At 38.8% G+C, this 20556-nt stretch overlaps 1 protein-coding gene and 1 long non-coding RNA gene across 9 annotated transcripts in view; one reads left to right on the top strand and one right to left on the bottom strand.

Annotated features, from left to right (window-relative positions):
• The window catches only part of SMAD2 (SMAD family member 2), a 105011-nt gene extending 91455 nt beyond the window's left edge, over positions 1-13556 (top strand). For all 3 annotated transcript variants that reach the window (XM_006144438.3, XM_014586242.2, XM_006144437.3), the window contains 3 exons: positions 1208-1345; positions 1531-1675; positions 5207-13556. In XM_006144438.3, coding sequence (XP_006144500.1) covers positions 1208-1345; positions 1531-1675; positions 5207-5330 — 407 coding nt within the window. In that variant the 3' untranslated portion in view covers positions 5331-13556. The remainder of the gene's footprint in view (positions 1-1207; positions 1346-1530; positions 1676-5206) is intronic.
• The window catches only part of LOC102500247 (uncharacterized), a 91381-nt gene that overhangs the window by 10454 nt on the left and 60371 nt on the right, over positions 1-20556 (bottom strand). For 3 of the 6 annotated variants that reach the window (XR_001370083.2, XR_001370082.2, XR_001370084.2), the window contains one exon: positions 11925-11990. This is a non-coding gene — a long non-coding RNA (uncharacterized LOC102500247). Of the gene's footprint in view, positions 1-11337; positions 11404-11841; positions 11991-20556 lie in introns of those variants that run through there. The other 3 variants (XR_333966.3, XR_001370086.2, XR_001370085.2) reach the window with 3 other exon arrangements.

Genomic DNA, 20556 nt, shown 5'->3' with positions numbered 1-20556 from the left:
TAAAGCCACCAATGGGAGATGTTTTCCCTGTTGAATTCCTCTCAAGCCATAAATCACTTTAGCGCAGGACAGTCCACACCCTTTGAAAAGATTGAGTCAAGCCCACCTACCACAGGTGATATCCCTGTCTTAAGGTCAGCTCATTTGTTGCCTTCATTACATTTGCATCTGAGCAGTCCTCTCACAGCAAGTCCTCTACTAGCCAAGGTGTGTGCATACCAAGGCCGATTCTTAGCACTCTGCCTCTCATAGTGTTTTCTTTTTTTGGTTTGTTTTTAAACATTCATCTATCTATCTATCATCTATCTATCATCTATCTATCTATCTATCTATTTATTTGTTATGCTTTTCAAGCTGATGGTTCTCGACTTGAACCTTAGTCAGCCATGTAGAAATCCAGCACCTTAACCACCACACCACCTCCTGGCTCTCACAGTGTTTTTGTTTTTTTTTGTTTTTTTTTTTAAGAATAATTTTTGTTTAACTTTATTTATTTATTTTTAATTTGACTAGAAAGGGACAAAGTGAGAGTGAGTGAATGAGAATGCCATCAGGTCCAAGACTTGAACCATGGTCATCCACGTGGGAGTCTAGCACTCTAACCACAACTCCACCTGCCAGGCCCTGCAGTGGTTTTTGAAAACCTTTGTATAAAATACTTATTGTGGCTTTAATTTGTTGGATTCTGAAAGAAATCTCCCAGTATAATTTTTCTTCTCTAGTTCTGCTTATGTGTCTAAAGATTTAATTGCCACTGTAATAGATAGTTTTGAATAGGGTAGATGACTCTTACATTCTCTTTTATCTTAATCATAGTGGGCTCTTTAAAAAAAGACTGTTGTTACTTAAGATCTGTGTATCCAAATAGCAGTTAATTCCTTTCAAATTAACTCAATTTTTTTAACTTATTTTAAAATAATATGTAACTTGTATGAAACCATTTTACTACTCAAGTACCTTTCTGCATTATATAAGTAACTTTGAATGCACATGTATTACTTTTAAAAGATCAATAAAATCATTGTTAAAAAGTACTTGGAGAAATATATTGGTAAATTTCAGAGTTAGACTTCAGAAAAGCATGGCTGTGGAAAAAACATCATGGAAGTACCTTACATCATTTTAGAATTTCTCTAAGAAGACTCTTCCGAAGTCACACTGAAATAGTATCTGTTATAAAACTAACCCCGTATGTATTTTGTTTTAGGAAGAGGAGTACGCTTATATTACATAGGTGGGGAAGTTTTTGCTGAGTGCCTAAGTGATAGTGCAATCTTTGTGCAGAGCCCCAATTGTAATCAGAGATACGGCTGGCACCCTGCAACAGTGTGTAAAATTCCACCAGGTATGGATTCAACAATGTAAATAAACCTGTCATCCAGCTTGCTTAGTTTTTCTAGTTGCTAATAATTTTCGGAATCAGGAGATTATTTGCATGCTCATATGCTAAAATACAAAGCCCTTTAAAAATTATATTCTAGTAAAGATCATCTTTTTATACAGTTTCTTTAATTTTTTTTTCAATCATAGGCTGTAACCTGAAGATCTTCAACAACCAGGAATTTGCTGCTCTTCTGGCTCAGTCTGTTAATCAGGGTTTTGAAGCCGTGTATCAGCTAACTAGAATGTGCACCATAAGAATGAGTTTTGTGAAAGGGTGGGGAGCAGAATACCGGTACGAAATACATATTCAGTTCTTATGTTTTCACAGTGCCATTGTTTTGTATTCCATTCTTAGCATCTTTTGGAGTTCACTTATATCTCTCTTCTTTGATGTAAAATAATGAACAACAAACAGTTGGCGATCACTAGATTCAGAACTATTGCACATGACTGTGCTGGCATTGTAGGAGATGTGAGCGATTGAAACAGGCACAGACACACGCCCTCACATTGCAGAGTGTTAAATGCCACGAAGAGTTATGTCAGTTCATGGAAAGAGACATTTTTGTTGGTGCTCAGGGAAGGCTTTCTAGTAGAGATGGCCCCTGATCTATGTTCCAAAAGATGTGTAGGATTTCCACAGTCACAGATGTGGGGGTAGGTGGGATGACAACTGATAATCCTTTCAGTAGTAGAGCAGTCCAGTTCAGAGTGTAGAAAGAAAAATGAGACTGGACAAACAAGTTGAGTCTGTAAAGTTAAGAAGTAGAGCTTTATTCAGGAGTAGAACAGGACTCAGTAATGTGCTAGGTACTGTGCTGTATTTCAGAGAGGCAGTATCTAAGTATCTGTCATCGGTTTTTTATAAGATTGAAATCCATAAAGTTGCTGTTTTTGTAGGTAATCAGTGGTTCAGATTGATAAATATTTGGAAGTAGGCTCAGAGAATTTTGATAATTGGCCCAAGGACATGGTGAGTGGTTGAGGTGGAACTGAAGAAGGCTCCCACTAAGAGTTGTAGCAATTACATAATTGAGTTTTACAAAACTGATTTGTCATCAGTGGATAGCGTAGACTAGGTTACTCCTAAATTAAACAGATTGAATTTCACATCAGAGGGAGGGAAGAGTTTTTATTAGCAATTAAAGGATAGAGCTTTGGTAAAGTACTTAGTCTTTTCCCAAATCATTGCTTGCTTTGCCTGCCTGTTTGGGACATGTTTATCTAGTATATGGCCATTGTATTCCTGCTTCATCCAGCAATTTGGACCTAGTTATATTGATAATTTATTTTGTGATTTTCCTGTAGTTCTCTTTTGTTTTGATCATTACCCTTTTGAGAGGCATTAGTACTTTGAGATGCTGAATGTCTTTTTTCTTTCGGACTTGAACTGTCCTGAGTTGATAGTTAAATTCAAATGGTACTATGTGATAATAAGCTTTCAGGTTATATATTTTTTGTTGTTGTTATTCAGAAGCTTATAATAATATAGAATGTGGTAGGAATTTCGTGGAACTAAGTGAGAGCCACCTAGGATGGGGAGAATTCCATGTGTACCTATAGGCTTTCTACTAAGAACAGTTTTAGTTAATGGAGAGAAGTAACTGCACATCTTCATTCACAGTGGACTCTGCCACTTGTTAACTCAGAAGTCAATAAAAATCTTAATTATAGAAGCAGCAAATGTTTGATATGTTTTTATGGCTGTTTAGAGCCAGGTACATTTGATTTGGTGTAACAAACTAGTTGCTTGCAACATTTACAAATCAGAATGTCAGATACCTATGTACCTGTGAACTGTGGGTAACTGCCAGGAGCTTCTGTCGCAGTGGAACTGAGGCAGTAGACCTATGATTAGGTTTTCAAAACTCATTCTTAGTTTCTTTAGTGCCAGCTTTATTGTATTAAATTTAGGAAATAGAGTAAACAGGGAATGTAGATGCATGAAGAATTTGTATTTGAGAAATATATCGGAGCTAAATGAATCAGTACTGGACTAAATAAACAAGGTAGGGGGATGGATAGTGCTTCCTGTGTAGGGGTGGCCTTCTTAAACTTACTCCCCTTTGGTGACCTGGCTTAAGAATTATCCCTGAAGGGGAGGGAAGGCAGCCAGTACCAGCCTTCTACCAAAGATGTTGGGGGCACTGGAGTTTATACCCTCAGGGAAACTCAGGGAAACTATAAATATCATACAGAATTATTCCATCCAGGAGGAAAGGAAATTTGACATTTAAATATCAGTTTCTATGTCCTTGGTTGAGAGTTGCTCCTAGGTCTGTTAATTTCCAGGCATTCATTTATTTGTTCATTCTTTTTTTTTAGTGGGGGGAAGGTTTGCCATAGGGTGTGTGTGCTCACAAGAGAGAGAGAAAGTGAGGCTTCCTGTGTAGGGGTGGCCTTCTTAAACTTACTCCCCTTTGGTGACCTGGCTTAAGAATTATCCCTGAAGGGGAGGGAAGGCAGCCAGTACCAGCCTTCTACCAAAGATGTTGGGGGCACTGGAGTTTATACCCTCAGGGAAACTCAGGGAAACTATAAATATCATACAGAATTATTCCATCCAGGAGGAAAGGAAATTTGACATTTAAATATCAGTTTCTATGTCCTTGGTTGAGAGTTGCTCCTAGGTCTGTTAATTTCCAGGCATTCATTTATTTGTTCATTCTTTTTTTTTAGTGGGGGGAAGGTTTGCCATAGGGTGTGTGTGCTCACAAGAGAGAGAGAAAGTGAGAAAGTGAGAAATTACCCCCTGGGGGGGATGATCAGAGCAATCCCTTCTCCATTCTCCTCTCAGTTATTCTCAAGCCTCAAGCCATGTGGGAGGCTGGTACTTTAGCCACCACCCACCTGCTGGCCCCCAGCACTTATAGCCTGCAGTACTCTAGGGAATAGCGGAGAAATCCTCAGGCACAAATATTCGCATACCTACAATTAGAAGTTGGCAAGAGCACACCAAAAAAATCTAAAGCATACAGCCAGGCACTGATAACCATCTGCTACAGAAAATCACTTTTTTGGAAATAACAGTTTTAAATTATACTGGGCATTTGTCTCTTAGTGATGAAGACTTGATAATGGGCTTTTGTCACATGTAAAGGGTTCCCATGTTAAAGAAGCAAACAGATTTGTTGACTTGTCCTATGTAAGACAGAACTAAAATCAATGTATGGAAAATACAGATGTCAGTGAGTAATTTGTGCTTCCTAGAGAATTAATGGAAATCCTAGAAGTGCTTATTAAAAGCCAGACTAATACTGCTGAAAGAGATGTTGGTTGCCTTTCCCCGGGAAAGTTGAATTCCAGCTTCTTAACATTCAATGGCAAGAATTTAGCTTTAGTGAAAATTCTGTTTTGTTTTGGTATGCTTTAAATTCGAACCCTATGCCATTTAGATTTAGTTTCATATATTCTTTGGTTAATTTAATAATTGTGGTGACCGTATGTCTTAGTTACTTGGGACATTCATGACTTGTATCTCTCCGTGGCCTCATAATAGCACCTATATTCTCTCTCAAAGGTATCCCTTTCTGGATGCTGGTAAATAATAAGGTCACCTTACTAATTTTAGTTTAGGGGGAAAAAAGGACTTTGTAAATCTCTTGGTTGGGGAGGGGCTTAAAAACTTTTTTACCCTTGGGTCAACCAACCACTTTTCAAAATAATAATCAGATCTTCAAAATTAACAATTGTCTAAAAGAAATTAAATTTTAGTATATACTACCTTTTAATTTCTCTAAATTCTTAATGTATCTACCTAAACATAACTATGTTGTCCTTTAATTTCATAGTTTTTTTTTTCTTCTTGTTTTGTTTTAAACAGAAGGCAGACAGTAACCAGTACCCCTTGTTGGATTGAACTTCACCTGAATGGACCTCTACAATGGTTGGACAAAGTATTAACTCAGATGGGATCCCCTTCAGTGCGTTGCTCGAGCATGTCATAAAGCTTCATCACCAATCAAGTCCCTTCAAAAGACTTAATGTAACAACTCTCCTGTCATAGTATTTGTGTGTGATCCCCATGGACTGTTGACTATCCAAAAATCAAGAGAGAAAACAGCACTTGCAGTCTCATCAATTAAAGCACCTTGTGGAATCTGTTTCCTATATTTGAATATTAGATGGGAAAATTAGTGTCTAGAAGTATCCTCCCATAAAGGAGGATGAGAAGATTTTAAAGACTTAATGATGTCTTGTTGGGCATAAAACTTGAGTGTCCCAAAGGTTTATTAATAACGTAGTAGTTACGTGTACAGGTAATGTATCATGATCCAGTACCACAGTATTGTGCTGTTTATATACATTTTTAGTTTGCATAAATGAGGTGTGTGTGTGCGCGCGCTGCTTCTTGATCTAGGCAAGCCTTTATAAAGTTATAGTACCTAATCTGCTTTCCCACTTTATTATTTTTGTGTCTTTTTTAATATATAATATATATATTAAGATTTTCAAATTATCATTTAGAAGCAGATTTTCCTTGTAGAAAAACTAATTTTTCTGCCTTTTACCAAAAATAAACTCTTGGGGGAAGAAAAGTGGATTAACTTTTGAAATCCTTGACCTTAATGTGTTCAGTGGGATTTAAACAGTCCTTCTTTTTGTGTTTGTTGATTTACTGCTAAATCTCATTATAAGGAGACCATAATGAAAATCTTTCCATGCCTCTTTGTTCTGTCCCCACTTTTGTCCTGATACCAAAACAGCGTAGTACGTCATTGCCGGTACTAGTTGCACTGTTAACTACTGGCACCAGGTAATTCTGGGGTGCAGTAAATGTTCATCTAGAGTATGTCTCCCTGTCCTACAAGCAATTTCATCAAAGAATAACTGACATGTGTAACCTAGCAGTCTATGGATTTATCTTTCCACCTCATTTAAAAATGCGTAGGTGGCAGTATGATTATTTTCAGGGATATGCTAGAGTTCCTTTGGTATATTTATCCTTTTTTTAAAAGCCAGTCTTTAACTATAAGTACCCTTTTTTAAAAGGTATTTTAAAATATTTCAACAGCACTCTTTCTGCTCTTTGATTTGCGTAGTTTCATTTGATTTAGTTTCCAGATTACTATGAAATGGACCTTTTGTAATTGTACTTGCTTCTGCAGAACAACTGGACAAGTGATGCTGAGGTATGATCAGCAGACAAGGGCCATCTCTTTTTAAACTATGTTGTATTCAATTTATAAATTGAATGTTATTTTACATAATTGTGAATTCAGAATTTTAAAAATTGGGGGAGAAGTCATACAGCAAGTTTTTTTAGCTTACAGTAACGCAGTCTGAGCTGTTATTAGCTAACCCTGAGTATGTGGTCGACCGTATTTTATGCTCTGCACTGAGGAGATGCCAGAAGCGCCATTGGTAGTCCATTCTGCAGCAAGTAATAATTATGTCTGATGTTGACTCATCGAGTTTTAAACATTTCCTCGTGTTTGCATTTCAGTAGAAATGGAAAATAACCTGACCCCATTTCGTAAATTTTCATACTTTTGAAGATAGATACCTTTGGTACTTGTTCTTTGAAACCATATTCCCCTGTGTCTACAGGTTTCATTTTCAATACCTTTAGCATTTGGTTGTTTTCTATTGAATACTCCCCATTTTCTTATATTTGTGTGTATATGTATGTGTTCTTGTAAATTTGGTATAGTAATTTTTTATTCATTCGATAAATATTTATTGTTCACCTGTTATGTGACAGGAACTTTCTTAGCCTTTGGTAAAGGTGAACAAGACAGCTATGGTCCCTGCCTTTGTATCTTGTCTGTGAAGGAAATAAACAGGGTACTGTGCTAGAGAATAACAGATGAGATGCTTTAGGTAGGACATAGAGGAAGGTCTCTCTAAGAAAGTGATGCTTGAACTAACAACACCTGATATAGAAGGAGCAAGCCATGTGACGAACTGGGGAGATCGATCAGCATTCCTGACGAAGAGAACAGAGAAGCATCAAAGACAAAGGCTCATGCTAAAGGAAACTCATCATTAGGTATTAATGCTTTATACAGAAACCTCTATACAAACCCACACTTGAAGATCAGAATGATTCTACAGTTTATAATATGTTGAAGGTGGCCTTATTTTGTGATAGACTGCTTCCTGTCCGTCTCACTAATATATCTTCTTCCTGAAAGCTTTGCTGCAAAATTTTTATTTGCATCAGATCAATACCACTTAATTTAACATCTCTTGCTTATGCAAATTTTCACCATTGTAGTGACCAGCTACTTGCTCATAGACTCCCTGCTGCCCACTAATTATGATTTCCACTGCCCATGTTGTGCTTAACATAAATGTTCCAGTTGTCACCACTATCAAGCCTGCTGGAGATAATCAGTAGACCCTCAGCCCTTCTAAGAAGTTTTTAACTCAAAAGCTTTCAGTAATGTTAGGGAACAGTTCTGGGGCAGAGAACAGCTGTGAGAGTGGTAGAAAGTCCTAGCAGTTGCACATTGATGTGTTAAGTGAAGCAGTGCTGAGTGGCATTTCCACAGTGGAGAATATCTCTACAATTCTGGTGGGTTTTTCTGTACAGTGTGAACTAGGACTTGACTCTGAAAACACTTGTTGTATTGAGCAGTTATACCTGTTGAACATTGGACTTCATCATGGCAGTGATTTCATTCATGCGAATATGTTTAATGATCACATTTTATTTTTAATGACATAGTTGAGGGGTTTCTTTGCATTATGTTTTCTCTACCGTGGCCCAATTTTTGTTAATTCCCCTCTCTTTCTTATAGGAGTGGTCTTCCTTCTTCTAAGTGATAGGGCTCTTTGAATTTTGTCTTCATTTAAATTTAGCAACACTATGTAGAAGGTATCTTCCACAGTACTGGCAATTTCCTCAGTTTAAAGGCGAAAGAACTGCATGATCATCTTTCCTATCACGTTTCTAGGATGATTGATGGTTTTCCCAGTGGATTCGACAAGACCCCTTGGAACTGGTTTGAGGGGCAGAGGCTGTGAAGTTCCCACTGACCTAGGTCTAACCAGAAGCAGTGTTAGTTTTTTGCTCTGTTGGAGTTCTACAGAAAAATTTGTTATTTTGGGGAAAAAAGTTTTCATTGCTTTAAAAAAATGAAAGTTCAAAAAGTCTTTGTAATTACAGGTTAAGATTTGAAAATATAACTGGATCTCAGCCAGCCTTTTGAAACAACACTGATTGTGCTTTTTTTCATCCTACTTTAAAGAAGCTTTCCTGATTAGGTTTAAACTACACCAGTTACATGGATTACCCATTACGGTAGACGTTCAGTTGATGAACGTTAACTGATGCCTATTGTTTACCCAGCCACTGTGATTGATCTTCAGTAATAAAATGATGACCGGCATATGGTCCTGACCCTCAAGCTATGCTCACACTTGGGGGATGACTTTCTGTCTTAGGATCTGCCACTTTGCCAGAAGGAAATCTACCTGATTTTTCTAGAAAGCTAAGTATTCTTATCCTAAGTATATATTTACAGATTGTTTACTGTCTAGTCATATTTTTACCTTAAACCATATCATTCTGCTTTATCAGATTCTCCTTTGTTAAAATAATTTAATTTCACTTTATTTGTGCCTTTATTTTCAGTTTCATGAGGACTAAGTCTCCAAAGGTGAAAAACAATCATTCTACTTTCCTGCTAGTTGAAATCAGATAAAAGAGAATATATATCCAGTTGGATTCTCTACCTCTTCCAAAAGCTGTCCATTTATATCCTTAAGATCAGTGGGGGATTTTTTTTTAATGACTAAGTAGTCGGAACATTTATTCGTTATTAGGCAACCTCCTGGTCTGAGGACAAGAGTTGATAGTGGGATATAAAGTAACACAGTACAATCTTCACTATTTATAATAGACAGTTTCTGCTTAGAAAGCTGAACATTCCTGCGTCCCAGTTTGCCCCCTCCATCCCATCCCTTTAGAGTCTCTTGATAGAACTCAGCAATCTGTGGACGTGAACAACAAATGGTTTTCTCGCACTCTGACTTAAGCATGGAAGTTTAGACATATCAGACTATTGCCCATCTTTAGTCCTTCATGTGTGTTACTGTGCTAAAGCCTTTATAACACCAACTAGGTTTTATCCTTCCTCCTTTCTGACAACATGTGTCTAAGTGGTACCTGTGGGTTGCCCTCCCCTGCCAACCATGTTTTCTCTGCATAATGTATGAGAATACTTCTCCCCTTTGAACTTCTCAGTTAACCAAAAAGGAGGTGCTCTTCATACCCAGAGCCCTAATTTCTTCACCGTTAATATTCATAGTGTTCAAATTGGTCACTCACGTCTCACAAATGACTCAAATTCTGTCTAGCAAAATGTCTTTGTGACTGACCAGTAGTATAAATTGTCAGACTCTATTTTAAATTGTTTAAGGTTATAAACTTCTCTGGCAGTTGCAGCCAGTGTTTTCTCTGTAAAAGCAGCTGTACTTTCATCTTGGGGCATAGCGGATTGTTGTATTTAATACATTCGGGAATAATGATTGTGTGTGGTCTCGAGGTAGTCAAAATTCTGCTAGTGAGTTCCTTTTATATCTTCCAAGTTTTCATGAATGGTTGTTCGGACTACCTTTTGTGTAAGGGGATGGAGGGGCAGATTATCTCTTTGGAGTAGAATTCTTGTGTTTTGAGCCTCACAATCAGGAAATATGAGCTATATTAGATAGCCTCATGCTAGCCTTTATGATAAGAGTTTGTCTTGTGTGTTCATGTAACTTCTTGAGTAGGGACTGTTTTATCTTGGATATTATAGCTAACTTTATATATAGCAGAACTGCCTCAGTCGTCTTAGTAGAATAATTTGTGTGTATGAATTCATATATACATATACACTCAGAAAAAAAACTAACCATTGGGGTCATTTTAACAGTGTTGAAGGCTTTTGTCATTCGATCTCAGATCTCAATAAGAACTTCTAAATTTGCTTATAGATACTTCCCTTTCATCAACTGACTCTCAGAGTAATTTTTTTTAAAAATTCTGCCACAGTCCTAATTTGACAGTTCCATTAGTATATCATTTTTAGGCAGCTTGACAACTTAAGAATCATAACAGAAATTCAAATCAAATCAAGATCTACCGTATACCCTTTGCTAAATTATTGTTCATCCTGTGGTCCCTGGAACCTAGTAATTCAGGACTAACATTTTAAAAAAATTATGTGTATTAGATTGTTCTCCCCTTTGTTACTTCCCCACTGGTGTTAAGATTGCTGCTTAAGATACCCTGGGAAATACCACTATATGGCCACATTTTCTTTTCTCTCTCTCTATAGCCTAAAAGTGGTTGAGATCTGACTTGCTTTGCTGTGCCCAACAGAATAGATTTCCCAAGGTTCTTTGGGCCATCCATGGCCTAAAGGGAATTTGGCCAGAGCATAATAACCTAAGCTAACTGTAGTATCAGAGTTGGATTGCTGCCGTGAGATCTGTAATGGACCCTACATTTCATCATTGCTTGAGATGGAAGGGTCTCTTGGGAAAATACCACTGATGATGCGGTTGGGAAAGATTCATTAACTCCACACAGAGGCTTTTAGATTTTTCTTCAAAAATTTTCAGGAAAAATAACTCTCTCCCACTTTATTAAAAAATTAAGAGCCCTTTTCCAAAATTTCCAGTTTACTTTTTTAGGTTGGGGATAGAAATTTACTTCTTACTTTTTAATAAAAGATGAGAACTTATTAGATAATGAAATCCATGATAATTTAAGAACAATAGTGAAATTTTAGAATGATAAAAGAATATTTAAGTGCTTTATGCACTTTCCATTTCACAATCAGCTGTTCCCCTTTCTCCCTGTGGCTTTAAAGTTTCCAGTTATTTTACAGTGTTAGTCACTAGGTAACTGACCATACTAAGTTCTGCCCTTTGTGGTGCTGTAGTGTAAAGTTGGTTCTCCGCATTTGTCTGTTGGAAAAGAAGGCTTAACGAAAGTCTGTTCTTCCAGTAAGGTTTTTCTTTCCTCAGTAAGCCCCAAAGAAAGTATGTTTGCCACTTAGTGTTCTCATTCTTGGACTCTTCAACCTGAAAAACAACTTAATGAGAAGGAATAGTGTCCTTTTCAGGTGAATGTATGTCCCTGCTTTAAGAATGCTGGTTTTTGCAAACAATACACACACACATTAAATGAGGAAAAATAATTACCACATATATAACAAATAAGTAACAATGCGTAGAGTTTAATTTTTTAAAAACCTTTCTTGACAAAAGAGCCTAAATTAGTCATTTGTTAGCCTTTACCTCAATCTTCATGTTTGCTTTTATTTGACTCTGACTTTTAAGGCATAAATATTTGTATCTTTTTATTAAGATAATGAAGCTATGACACAAGATTTTTATATGAGAGTATAAAGCAAAAAAAAAACTGTAGAGATTAAGAAGAAAATATTTCTATAATTGTTGAACTAGATCACAACATTGTAGACAAAAATTAAAACGAATAAAAAGAATATTCTTTCTTACCATCTTTTCCCAAGACCAGACTTGTGGAGCAGAGTTAAAAGTAACAGAATTCTGGGCCTTCGAAATTTGAGGGAGATATCTTCAGTTGGCAGTCTTTTTCATATATGAAGCAAAAATGTGGGAAATAGTTGGCAGAGAATGTTTCTCACCTAAAAAAAGAATATGAAAAGACATTCAAAACTGGATTCTTCATTTGGCTCTCAAAATCTTAAGGTACGGTAAAATACCATGTAACTGGACAAAGCCAGTAAAACCTTCAGAAGATTTATCTGAAAAACATGATTCAAGAATGAATTTTTATGTACTGCCCACTAATCTGATTGATTACTAGCAACTCTTCTTAAGTGACACTGTAAGTATTGCTGGATTTCCTGCCTTGTAGCAAATTTAGAGGAACTAGCCATGAGCAAGTGACCTAAGAATATTTGGGGGTGCTGATGCCCTTAAATGAGGCTTTTTGCTGCTGAAAGTTTTCATCTTTTCTCTAGGGATACTGGCGGTAGATGAGTGGTGTCCTTAGGGTGACAACTACCCTGTGTGCTTCAGACTGAGGGGTTCCCTTGAAGCACACTTCTCATTCTGAACTCAAGCAAGACTCACCCAGGGGGAATTGGCCACCTTAGGTGCCCTTGTGACTAACCCTCACTCCCTCACATTGTAGTAGTTGCAGTGAAGTTCAGCAGCCTTCTGGGTGTCACCATTTTCGGTACTTACTGGGATATATGGCATCCAGTCCCTGTGGATGGAACATGAGACTTACACCAAGCAGAGGCACTAACATGGAGGTGAGACTGACAGACTGATCCAGCATACCAAGGTAACTGGTGGTACCGAAGAGGCAACTAGATAGCTGAGTTCTTCAGAACGGGTGAGGATATGTAAGTACAGATCATGTGTCTTTAGGTTAAATACAACCCAAAATGTAAATGTTCACAGTAAAATAAAACAGTGGTTTCAGATCTCTTTTCTTGGGAGGGAAAATACAGCCTTTGTGATGTTCTGGCCCCTTCTCCATTTCCCAGTCTGTCCTGCTCAAGAAGCCAGAATGTGGTATTATTACATGTCTTTCTGATGAATGTCATATTGAAATTATTAAATACATCAGCCAATGGCAGGTAAAGGACTGGGTGTCCTGCTGCAGAGCGGCTGCCCTGTTTCTAAGCACCACCTCCTCCCAAGGTGCTTACCAGCTAGAACACAAACACGTAAGGTGGGCTTTTTCTAACATGGCATTAACTTTGTAATGCAATATGATGGATGCAGATGCCTCCCGTTCCCCTCTGGTAGTCCTCAGTGGCTGCATCCTTTGCGCACTGTGATGGAGATATTAAATGTGTTCTTTGTAACCTTTCATCCTATGATCGTCGAAAGTATGATGTGGTTCCTGTTTGTTTTTTATTTTTTAATTATTAAACACCGAACTGAGGCTTTATTACAGCTGGTTTTCAAGTTAAAATTGTGAAATACTGATTTCCTCTCCCCACCCACACCAAATATTTTAGTCTATTTAAAGTACAAAAAAATAGTTCTGCTTAAGAAAACATTGCTTAAGTGTCCTGTGATTTCTGGTCAATTTTTATATATATTTGTGTGCATCTGTATGTGCTTTCACTTTTTACCTTGTTTGCTCTCTACCTGTGTTAACTGTCACCATTGAAAGGTGGACAACTTTCCTAGCATTAAAAAAAAAGCCATTTGACTTGTTTACTATGTTATTATGGGACTAGTTTTTAATTGTCTAATAGGTTTTGATTTAATCTTTGTTAAAGGGGATTACATTTTGGTATCCATTCCCTAAACTACATGGAAACAAAAATGTTCGTTGTACATGTTTCATATAAGGAAGTATGATCTTAAGAGTACATCTTTTTATTTTTTTTTAAGTTGATGTCATATAAAAAAGACTACCCACCCCATTGGCAGGTAGTAGGCCCTGTGTAATGACCTCACACATACACAGAGACTATACACTGCAGGCACAGTGCTAGTTTGTGCACTTCAGAGCTCACCTCTGTCACATGTGTGACCTAATCCTGGATTTCTATGCTGTAAACAAAAACAAAAGGTGAAACTCAAGGGTACTCTCAAAGTATACGGTTAACAAAAACACTTTCTTTTTTTTTTTTTCTTTCTTTAGGTTTTGCACCATAGGGTGTATACGCTTGCCAGAGAGGAGAAAGTGAGAAATCACTCCCTGGGGGATTGGCTATGCCACAATCCATTCTCCATTCTCTTGGGATGTGGGACACACATGCACATATGCCACGTGTGATTTTTAAGCCTGCAAGGTCCAGGACCCAAACCATGGTCAACCATGTGGAAGTCATTGCCTTAGCCACTACACCACCCGCTGGGTTGAACAAATATTATTTTTTAAAGGCATATTTGAAATATACCAGGTAAGACATAATCTCTTAAGTAGTTAGGTCATTGTTATGAAAAATTGTAAAACTTGAGAAATGTTTTAGGTGAGTCGGACTTTACCTTGTAAGAGCCCAGTTGTGTGGATCAGTCTTTTTTTTCCTGGTGAGCAGACTGCTGGCGTTAGGTCACGGTAAAGCAACATGTGTTAGGACGAAACATGCCTCAGAAGCAGCAGGGTACTACCCTAGTTGGCACTGAACAGCCCAAAAACTAGCATAGTTTCATCAGTTGTTTCGTTGGAAAAAAATGTAAACGTTTACACTGCTACAGCATATGAGGGGGCTTCAAAAAATTGGTGGAAAAATACAAAGCTTATTTTGGTGTGAAATTTTGGAATCCATACACACTTCTTTCTTTCATAATACACACTTTCCATGAACTTGTTGAAGACACCATCAGACAGCTGTATGAGTCCAGAAGGAACCTTGTGTGTTGAACTGTAGCATCCCTTCAATTGACCAATGACTGCGGAAAATCCTTGATTGTCGCCTCACCCTGGGAACACTTCTACTGAATGACTGCTGTTATGACAATGGTTATCTGCACCAGGAGCTGTTTATAGTGGCCCTAATGTCTGTGATTCCACATAGTCATCAAGTGAAGAGTAGGGAAATGTTAAGGTCTATGGGCTCTCCTCATACTTGGCATACTCTTTTTCTTCCCTTTAATTCAAAATTTGAAAGCCCCATAGTGCAGGAAGCAGGCACATTATGTCAAGTTGATGTAATCCCATGCATTCATTCTGAGCACAGGATATGTCCAAGAGCTAGGGTAAAGCTGTTCGTTCATTATGCAAGAACGTGTATTACACAAGCAGTCTGTAACCGTTTTGATACCAGGAAAGACAATTTTTCCGTAGGACAGGGGGAGGGGGATGGTTTCAAGATGATTCAAATGCATTACACTTACTGTGTGCTGTATTTCTATTATTACATTGTAATATATAATGAAGTAATCATACTACTCATCATAATGGCAGTATTTGCAACTGCTCCCCGGTACTAACATCACCACCTCCGCTTCACCTCAGATCATCAGGCATTAGATTCTCATAAAGGCACACAGCCTAGATCCCTCCCATACACAGTTCATGATAGGGTTTTCAGTCCTATGAGAATCTGATGCTGCTACTGACCTGACAGGTGGTGGAGCTCAGGTGGTAATGTGAGCAGTGGGGAGCAGCTGTAAATAAAGATGAAGCTTTGCTCATCTGCCTGCTGCTCACACCCTGCTATGTGGCCTGGTTCTTAACAGACCACGGATTGGTCCATGACCCAGGAGTTGGGGACCCCTGTATTATGCCAGGCAGTTATCCATTTTGACAGATACATTCTTTTTTTTTAGCAATTTTTTTTTTTTTTTGGAGAGATTTTCACTGTAAGGTGCGTGCGCTTGCCAGACAGAGAGAGACATAGAGACAGAAAGCGAGAAATCACCCCCCAGGGGGGATGGTCACGCCGCAATCCCTTCTCCTCCATTCTCCTCTCGGGATCTTGGGCACGCACGCACATGCGCCCGGCGTGAATTTTAAGCCACCGGGTCCGGGACACGAGCCGCGGTCTACTACGTGGGAGTCCAGCGACATAGCCATTACGTTAACTGCTGGTTCCCCAGATGCATTCTTTTTTATCGAAATACACAATGCCAACCTGAAAGAAGTTCTCAAATGTAAGAATCCAACAGAAACAAAGCCAGTTTCATAACAAAAACTGTCTTCTGCAATGGATACAGAGATATTTGTAGAATTATTTTAACTGATGATTATGTAAAACAAATGTCATGCTAGTAAGCCTTATGATACCAGCCACGTTAATAGAAGGCGATAATATTGAATCAAGTTCAGTAATAAGTCAGCCTTAGACTCAGCATGCTCTTGAGAAAGCTACGAGAGAATAGAATGTGTTACTGTGCCCTAGTGCAAGCCACATGTCCTTACTGGTTATAGACTGAGCGACTTTGACAGAGGAATTCACCAGTTCCCGCAATTTATTTTCAGTAGTTTTTCTGGCTCCCTCCACACCTTTTTTAAAGTTGGGTGGTAGTAAGATTAACTTTTGAAGTAGTTTAGAAAAGAGATGTATGTGATCCCAGAGGAAAAATGTGCTCCTAAAGAATGGTTCAGATGATGGACAAAATACAGTGTTCAAGGATGCATTTGATTTGGAGAGATGGAGAGGACTTAAGCAGGCTAAAATGAGGTCTTGGAACAGAATTCTTATTGGTGAGTTTGTGCATGAAAACTAGACAGTACTGAGCTACCATTGCATATGGTGAGCAGGAAATTGACAACCACAGCTGAGTAGTGTCTGTTAAACCCATATTAATGATAGGACCAAGATAGCAAAGAGGTAAAAACCATAGGTAGCTGTCTGTATAGTTTGGATTTCATAATCTACAGTGAGATTTCACTGTCAGTCTGGTGCATTGGTTGTGAACATACCATAACCCAGACAGGGTGGGCTGCATCATTTGGGAATAGGGGAGCTGCTGCATGTTACACCAGTGTCCTGTGTACGTGTGTATATGGATAAGTGACAGTTTTTTTAAGTTTATATTTTCCATGAAAGAGAGAGATCCCCCAACAGGATCTTGCCATGTGGCTATCCTCCTCCCATCCCCCAGTAACAGGTGCATCCACGAGTGCTTCCAGAGTGTTCAACTCACCTGGGGATCCAAACTCTGGACCTTCCTATATGTCTCTCGTATTGCACAGCAGTGCCTAGCTGCCTGCACCACCATGGCTAGGCCTGAAATATATTTTTTTTTTGCTCACAGCTAAACAGTGTTAATCCCCCTACATGTTGGCAGAGTTTTATGTCTGGATTTTCCTGGTAAGTATCAAATCAGAGATCTTGACCACTGCCCAATAGTAGGTCTCCATTGGAACCACCCCACCTTGAACTTAAGCTGAAAATTCATTTACTCCGATTTGAAATCCTGCTAACCAAGATATTTTTTTTATAAGCAATCCTATCTCTAAACTATTGGGTAGTCAGAAAAATCATGACATATTTTTCTATGCAAAAAATGCATCATGACTTCCAATGACCCAAGACATTGACTTGTTATTGGCAGTATTTGATCAAATTACTTCAAATATAAGTGATCTGTAAATAACAGTTTAAATACAAATGATGACCTACATTTAAATGGTTGATTATGATTTAAAAGTATATTTGGACTGCACTGGTTAAAAATAAGTAAATGAAGCCTAGTTTACCATCTGGAATAAAAGTATTTTATAGGGATGTCTGGGTGACCTTTTATATTGAAAAAACAGATTAGTGGCTTTGTTTTACCCAAGAACCACAAGCTACTCCATACCAACTTTTAAATCAAGATCTTGAATAATAGCATGTAGTATCACATTTTAAAAACTTACTTAGTCAATCACAAACACATTTTCTAAGAAATTGAATTTTATGGAGATAATTGAATGCTTTCATCTGTAGCAGAATTAGTGGCCTGCAAACTACTGTGGTTTCTTAACTGTGCTCTGAAGTTGTTAGAGGGTTTTTTTTTTTTTTGCTACAAGTTACACGCATAAAGAAAATAAGAGGCAAAAGAGTGGACTAGCCTGGCACAGCGGTAATGCAAAGCTCTGTGGGACTAGAACCACATGGGAAGGTCACAGGCTCTAGTCCCAAGGTTACTCTATACCCACCAAGTGTGTGTGCCTGTGATTGAGACTGGCTGAAACTGGGGGTGAATCCCAGCATGGAAACCCTGTTGGGGATGCCTTTTTATCTCAGAAGAAATAAGTAAATTACAAAAAAAAATAATAATAATAAAGGTAAAGGAAAACTCAGCATTTTAATTCTAAATTGAAAAACATTGGGGCTAGCAGCTAGTGTGGTGGTCGGGTTGCTGAACTTCCACATGGCGCACCGTGATTCAAGGCTTGGACCTGGCAGCTTACTTGCTTTCTCTCTGGTGAGTGTGCATGCCCTATAGCAAACTTTTTAAAAAGAATAAAAATAGGGACCAGCAGTTAACATAATGGCTATGTTGGTGGACTCCCACGTAGTCAACCACAGTTTGAGTCCTGAATTCCGTGGCTTAAACTGACACCTGGCATGTGTGCGTGCATGTTCAAGATCCCTAGAGGATAATGGAGGAGGAGGGATTGTGGCATGGCCATACCCCCTGGGGGGTGATAAGAACCAAAATTACCAAAGGGAGCAATGTCTTAAGAATCTGTTTTGTTTATATTCAAAAGATCACATTTGAAAATGGGTGCATATTTTGTGTATTCACTATCCCTGATTTAAATCTTATGACCAGAATTGTTTTGTTTTGTTTTTTAAACCAGTATTGCCACCAAGGAATAGCTTTGAAAATCACAATTACATAATCAGACTGGAGAGGACTATAGGATGTAAAAAATCCTCTAAGATTAACCTGGGAAGTGATAGAGAATCTCTGTGGTTTAGCCTCTTTGATTAGGCATAGCAATATCTTAAAGGCTATTTAAATACTAAGAATGCAAAGGAGAGATTGCCTGAAGAAAACAGTCTTGTAATTGTCACACACACAGCTTGGATGATGGGATAAAAATTTAGTTGTGGGCCAGCGGTTGGCTTAGCGGTTACATTGCTGGACTCCCATTTGGTCAACTGCAATTCAAGTCCTGGACCCGGTGCTTGAAAATCAAGCTGAATGAGTGTGGTGTGCACAAGATCCCAGGAGAACGGAGGAGAAGGGATTGAGGCTCAACTATGCCCCCCCCCCCCAGGGGATAACTTCTCACTTTCCTACTCACGTCTCAGTGTCTCCCTGGTGAGTGCACACACCCTATGGCAAAAACTTCAAAACAAAAGCTTGTTTCTTTGAACAAGCATTTTTTTTCCTTAAAAAAGAGATCTGGGGGAACCAGCAGTTAGCGTAATGGCTATGTTGCTGGACTCCCACGTAGTCGACCGCGGTTCGTGTCCCGGACCCGGTGGCTTAAAACTCACGCCGGGCGCGTGTGTGTGCGTGCCCAAGATCCCGAGAGGAGAATGGAGGAGAAGGGATTGCAGCGTGACCATCCCCCCTGGGGGGTGATTTCTCGCTTTCTGTCTCTATGTCTCTCTCTGTCTGGTGAGCGCACGCGCCCTACAGTGAAAATCTCTCCAAAAAAAAAAAAAAAGAGATCTGGGATTTGGACCATTATCATGCCAGTTTATGTGACATGGGATAAATTTTCTTATCAGTCTCCCTGAGAGTTTCTCATTTCCTCAAATTCCCCACAGTGGGGAAGTTAACGTTGAGGGTGGTCATGAGGACTGGATAAGAGAACTTGAGAAAGCGCCCAGCACAAAGTGGTCGCTCGGTATCAAATAATGATCTATGAACTGGGAGATAGTAACTGCAAAGGTTTTTACTAGTCAATCTTGAGAAAATTGCAAGAGAAATGGCAAATTCAGAAATTCTGTCAAGCAAATTAAAACCTGTAGAGGCAATTATCTACTGCCACAAAAATAATGCTTACCAGCCACAAAAACCCAGGGGCATGCAACAAGACCTTTATGTGTTCACGTATTCGGGCAGAAATTTCAAATGGCTGTTTGTGGGGGAAGTTCTAGTCTTGCTGGCTCACTGGGGAGTTGGCCTCAAGGGGGGGGCATCGGGGGTGGGGAGGCACTTGGCAGTATTCCGCAGACCGTCAGATTAGCCCAGACAAGTTTTCGCAGAGGTGGCAGAGGGACTCCCACAAATCCCTACCAGTCTGCATGCTTCATGCTGGCCGGCATTCACCACAAGTGAGATGTGGCTGAGCGCAGAGTGGAAAATACTGCAGTTACTGAGTAAAGGAGAAAATGAAGAGGTGGTGGTGAAGAATCAGGGCCTGAATGCAACCCATCTGTCAAGCCTGTCTGGTGGTGGGTTACTTATTGGTTCTCCAGGAGAAGTTGAAGAGATCTCAAGCTGGTGGCCTATTTGGTTGGAAGTGTTTTTAATTTATGGAGCATTAAGTAGATGCCTATTCTAACATATATAGGAAGGCTCTGCAGAAAGTTCATGAGAAATGCATATTTTAAAAAATGCATGAATTTCAAAATGTTTTGCACCAAAATAGCCTTGTATTTTAATTCCATTTTTCTATGAACTTTTGGAAGTCTCCTCAGAAGCCATAAAGGCGAGCAAAATTCAGAGGAATGTGTTTTCTGTCAAAGATTCATCATTGCAGCTTCCCTTGGCCATTATCACACGGCTGGAAGTTAGCACTGGTAAACACTAACCCTAACACTATCCCTAAACTCAAACCCTTACCCTATCCCTAGCACTATCCTTAAACTCTAACCCTAA

This window comes from Tupaia chinensis, unplaced genomic scaffold (genome assembly GCF_000334495.1).
Source record: "Tupaia chinensis unplaced genomic scaffold, TupChi_1.0 Scaffold000119_2, whole genome shotgun sequence".
In the NCBI taxonomy this organism is placed as follows: Eukaryota; Metazoa; Chordata; class Mammalia; order Scandentia; family Tupaiidae; genus Tupaia; species Tupaia belangeri.
Note: the sequence above shows the minus strand (reverse complement) of the source record. Positions and strands in the feature narration are given on the sequence as shown.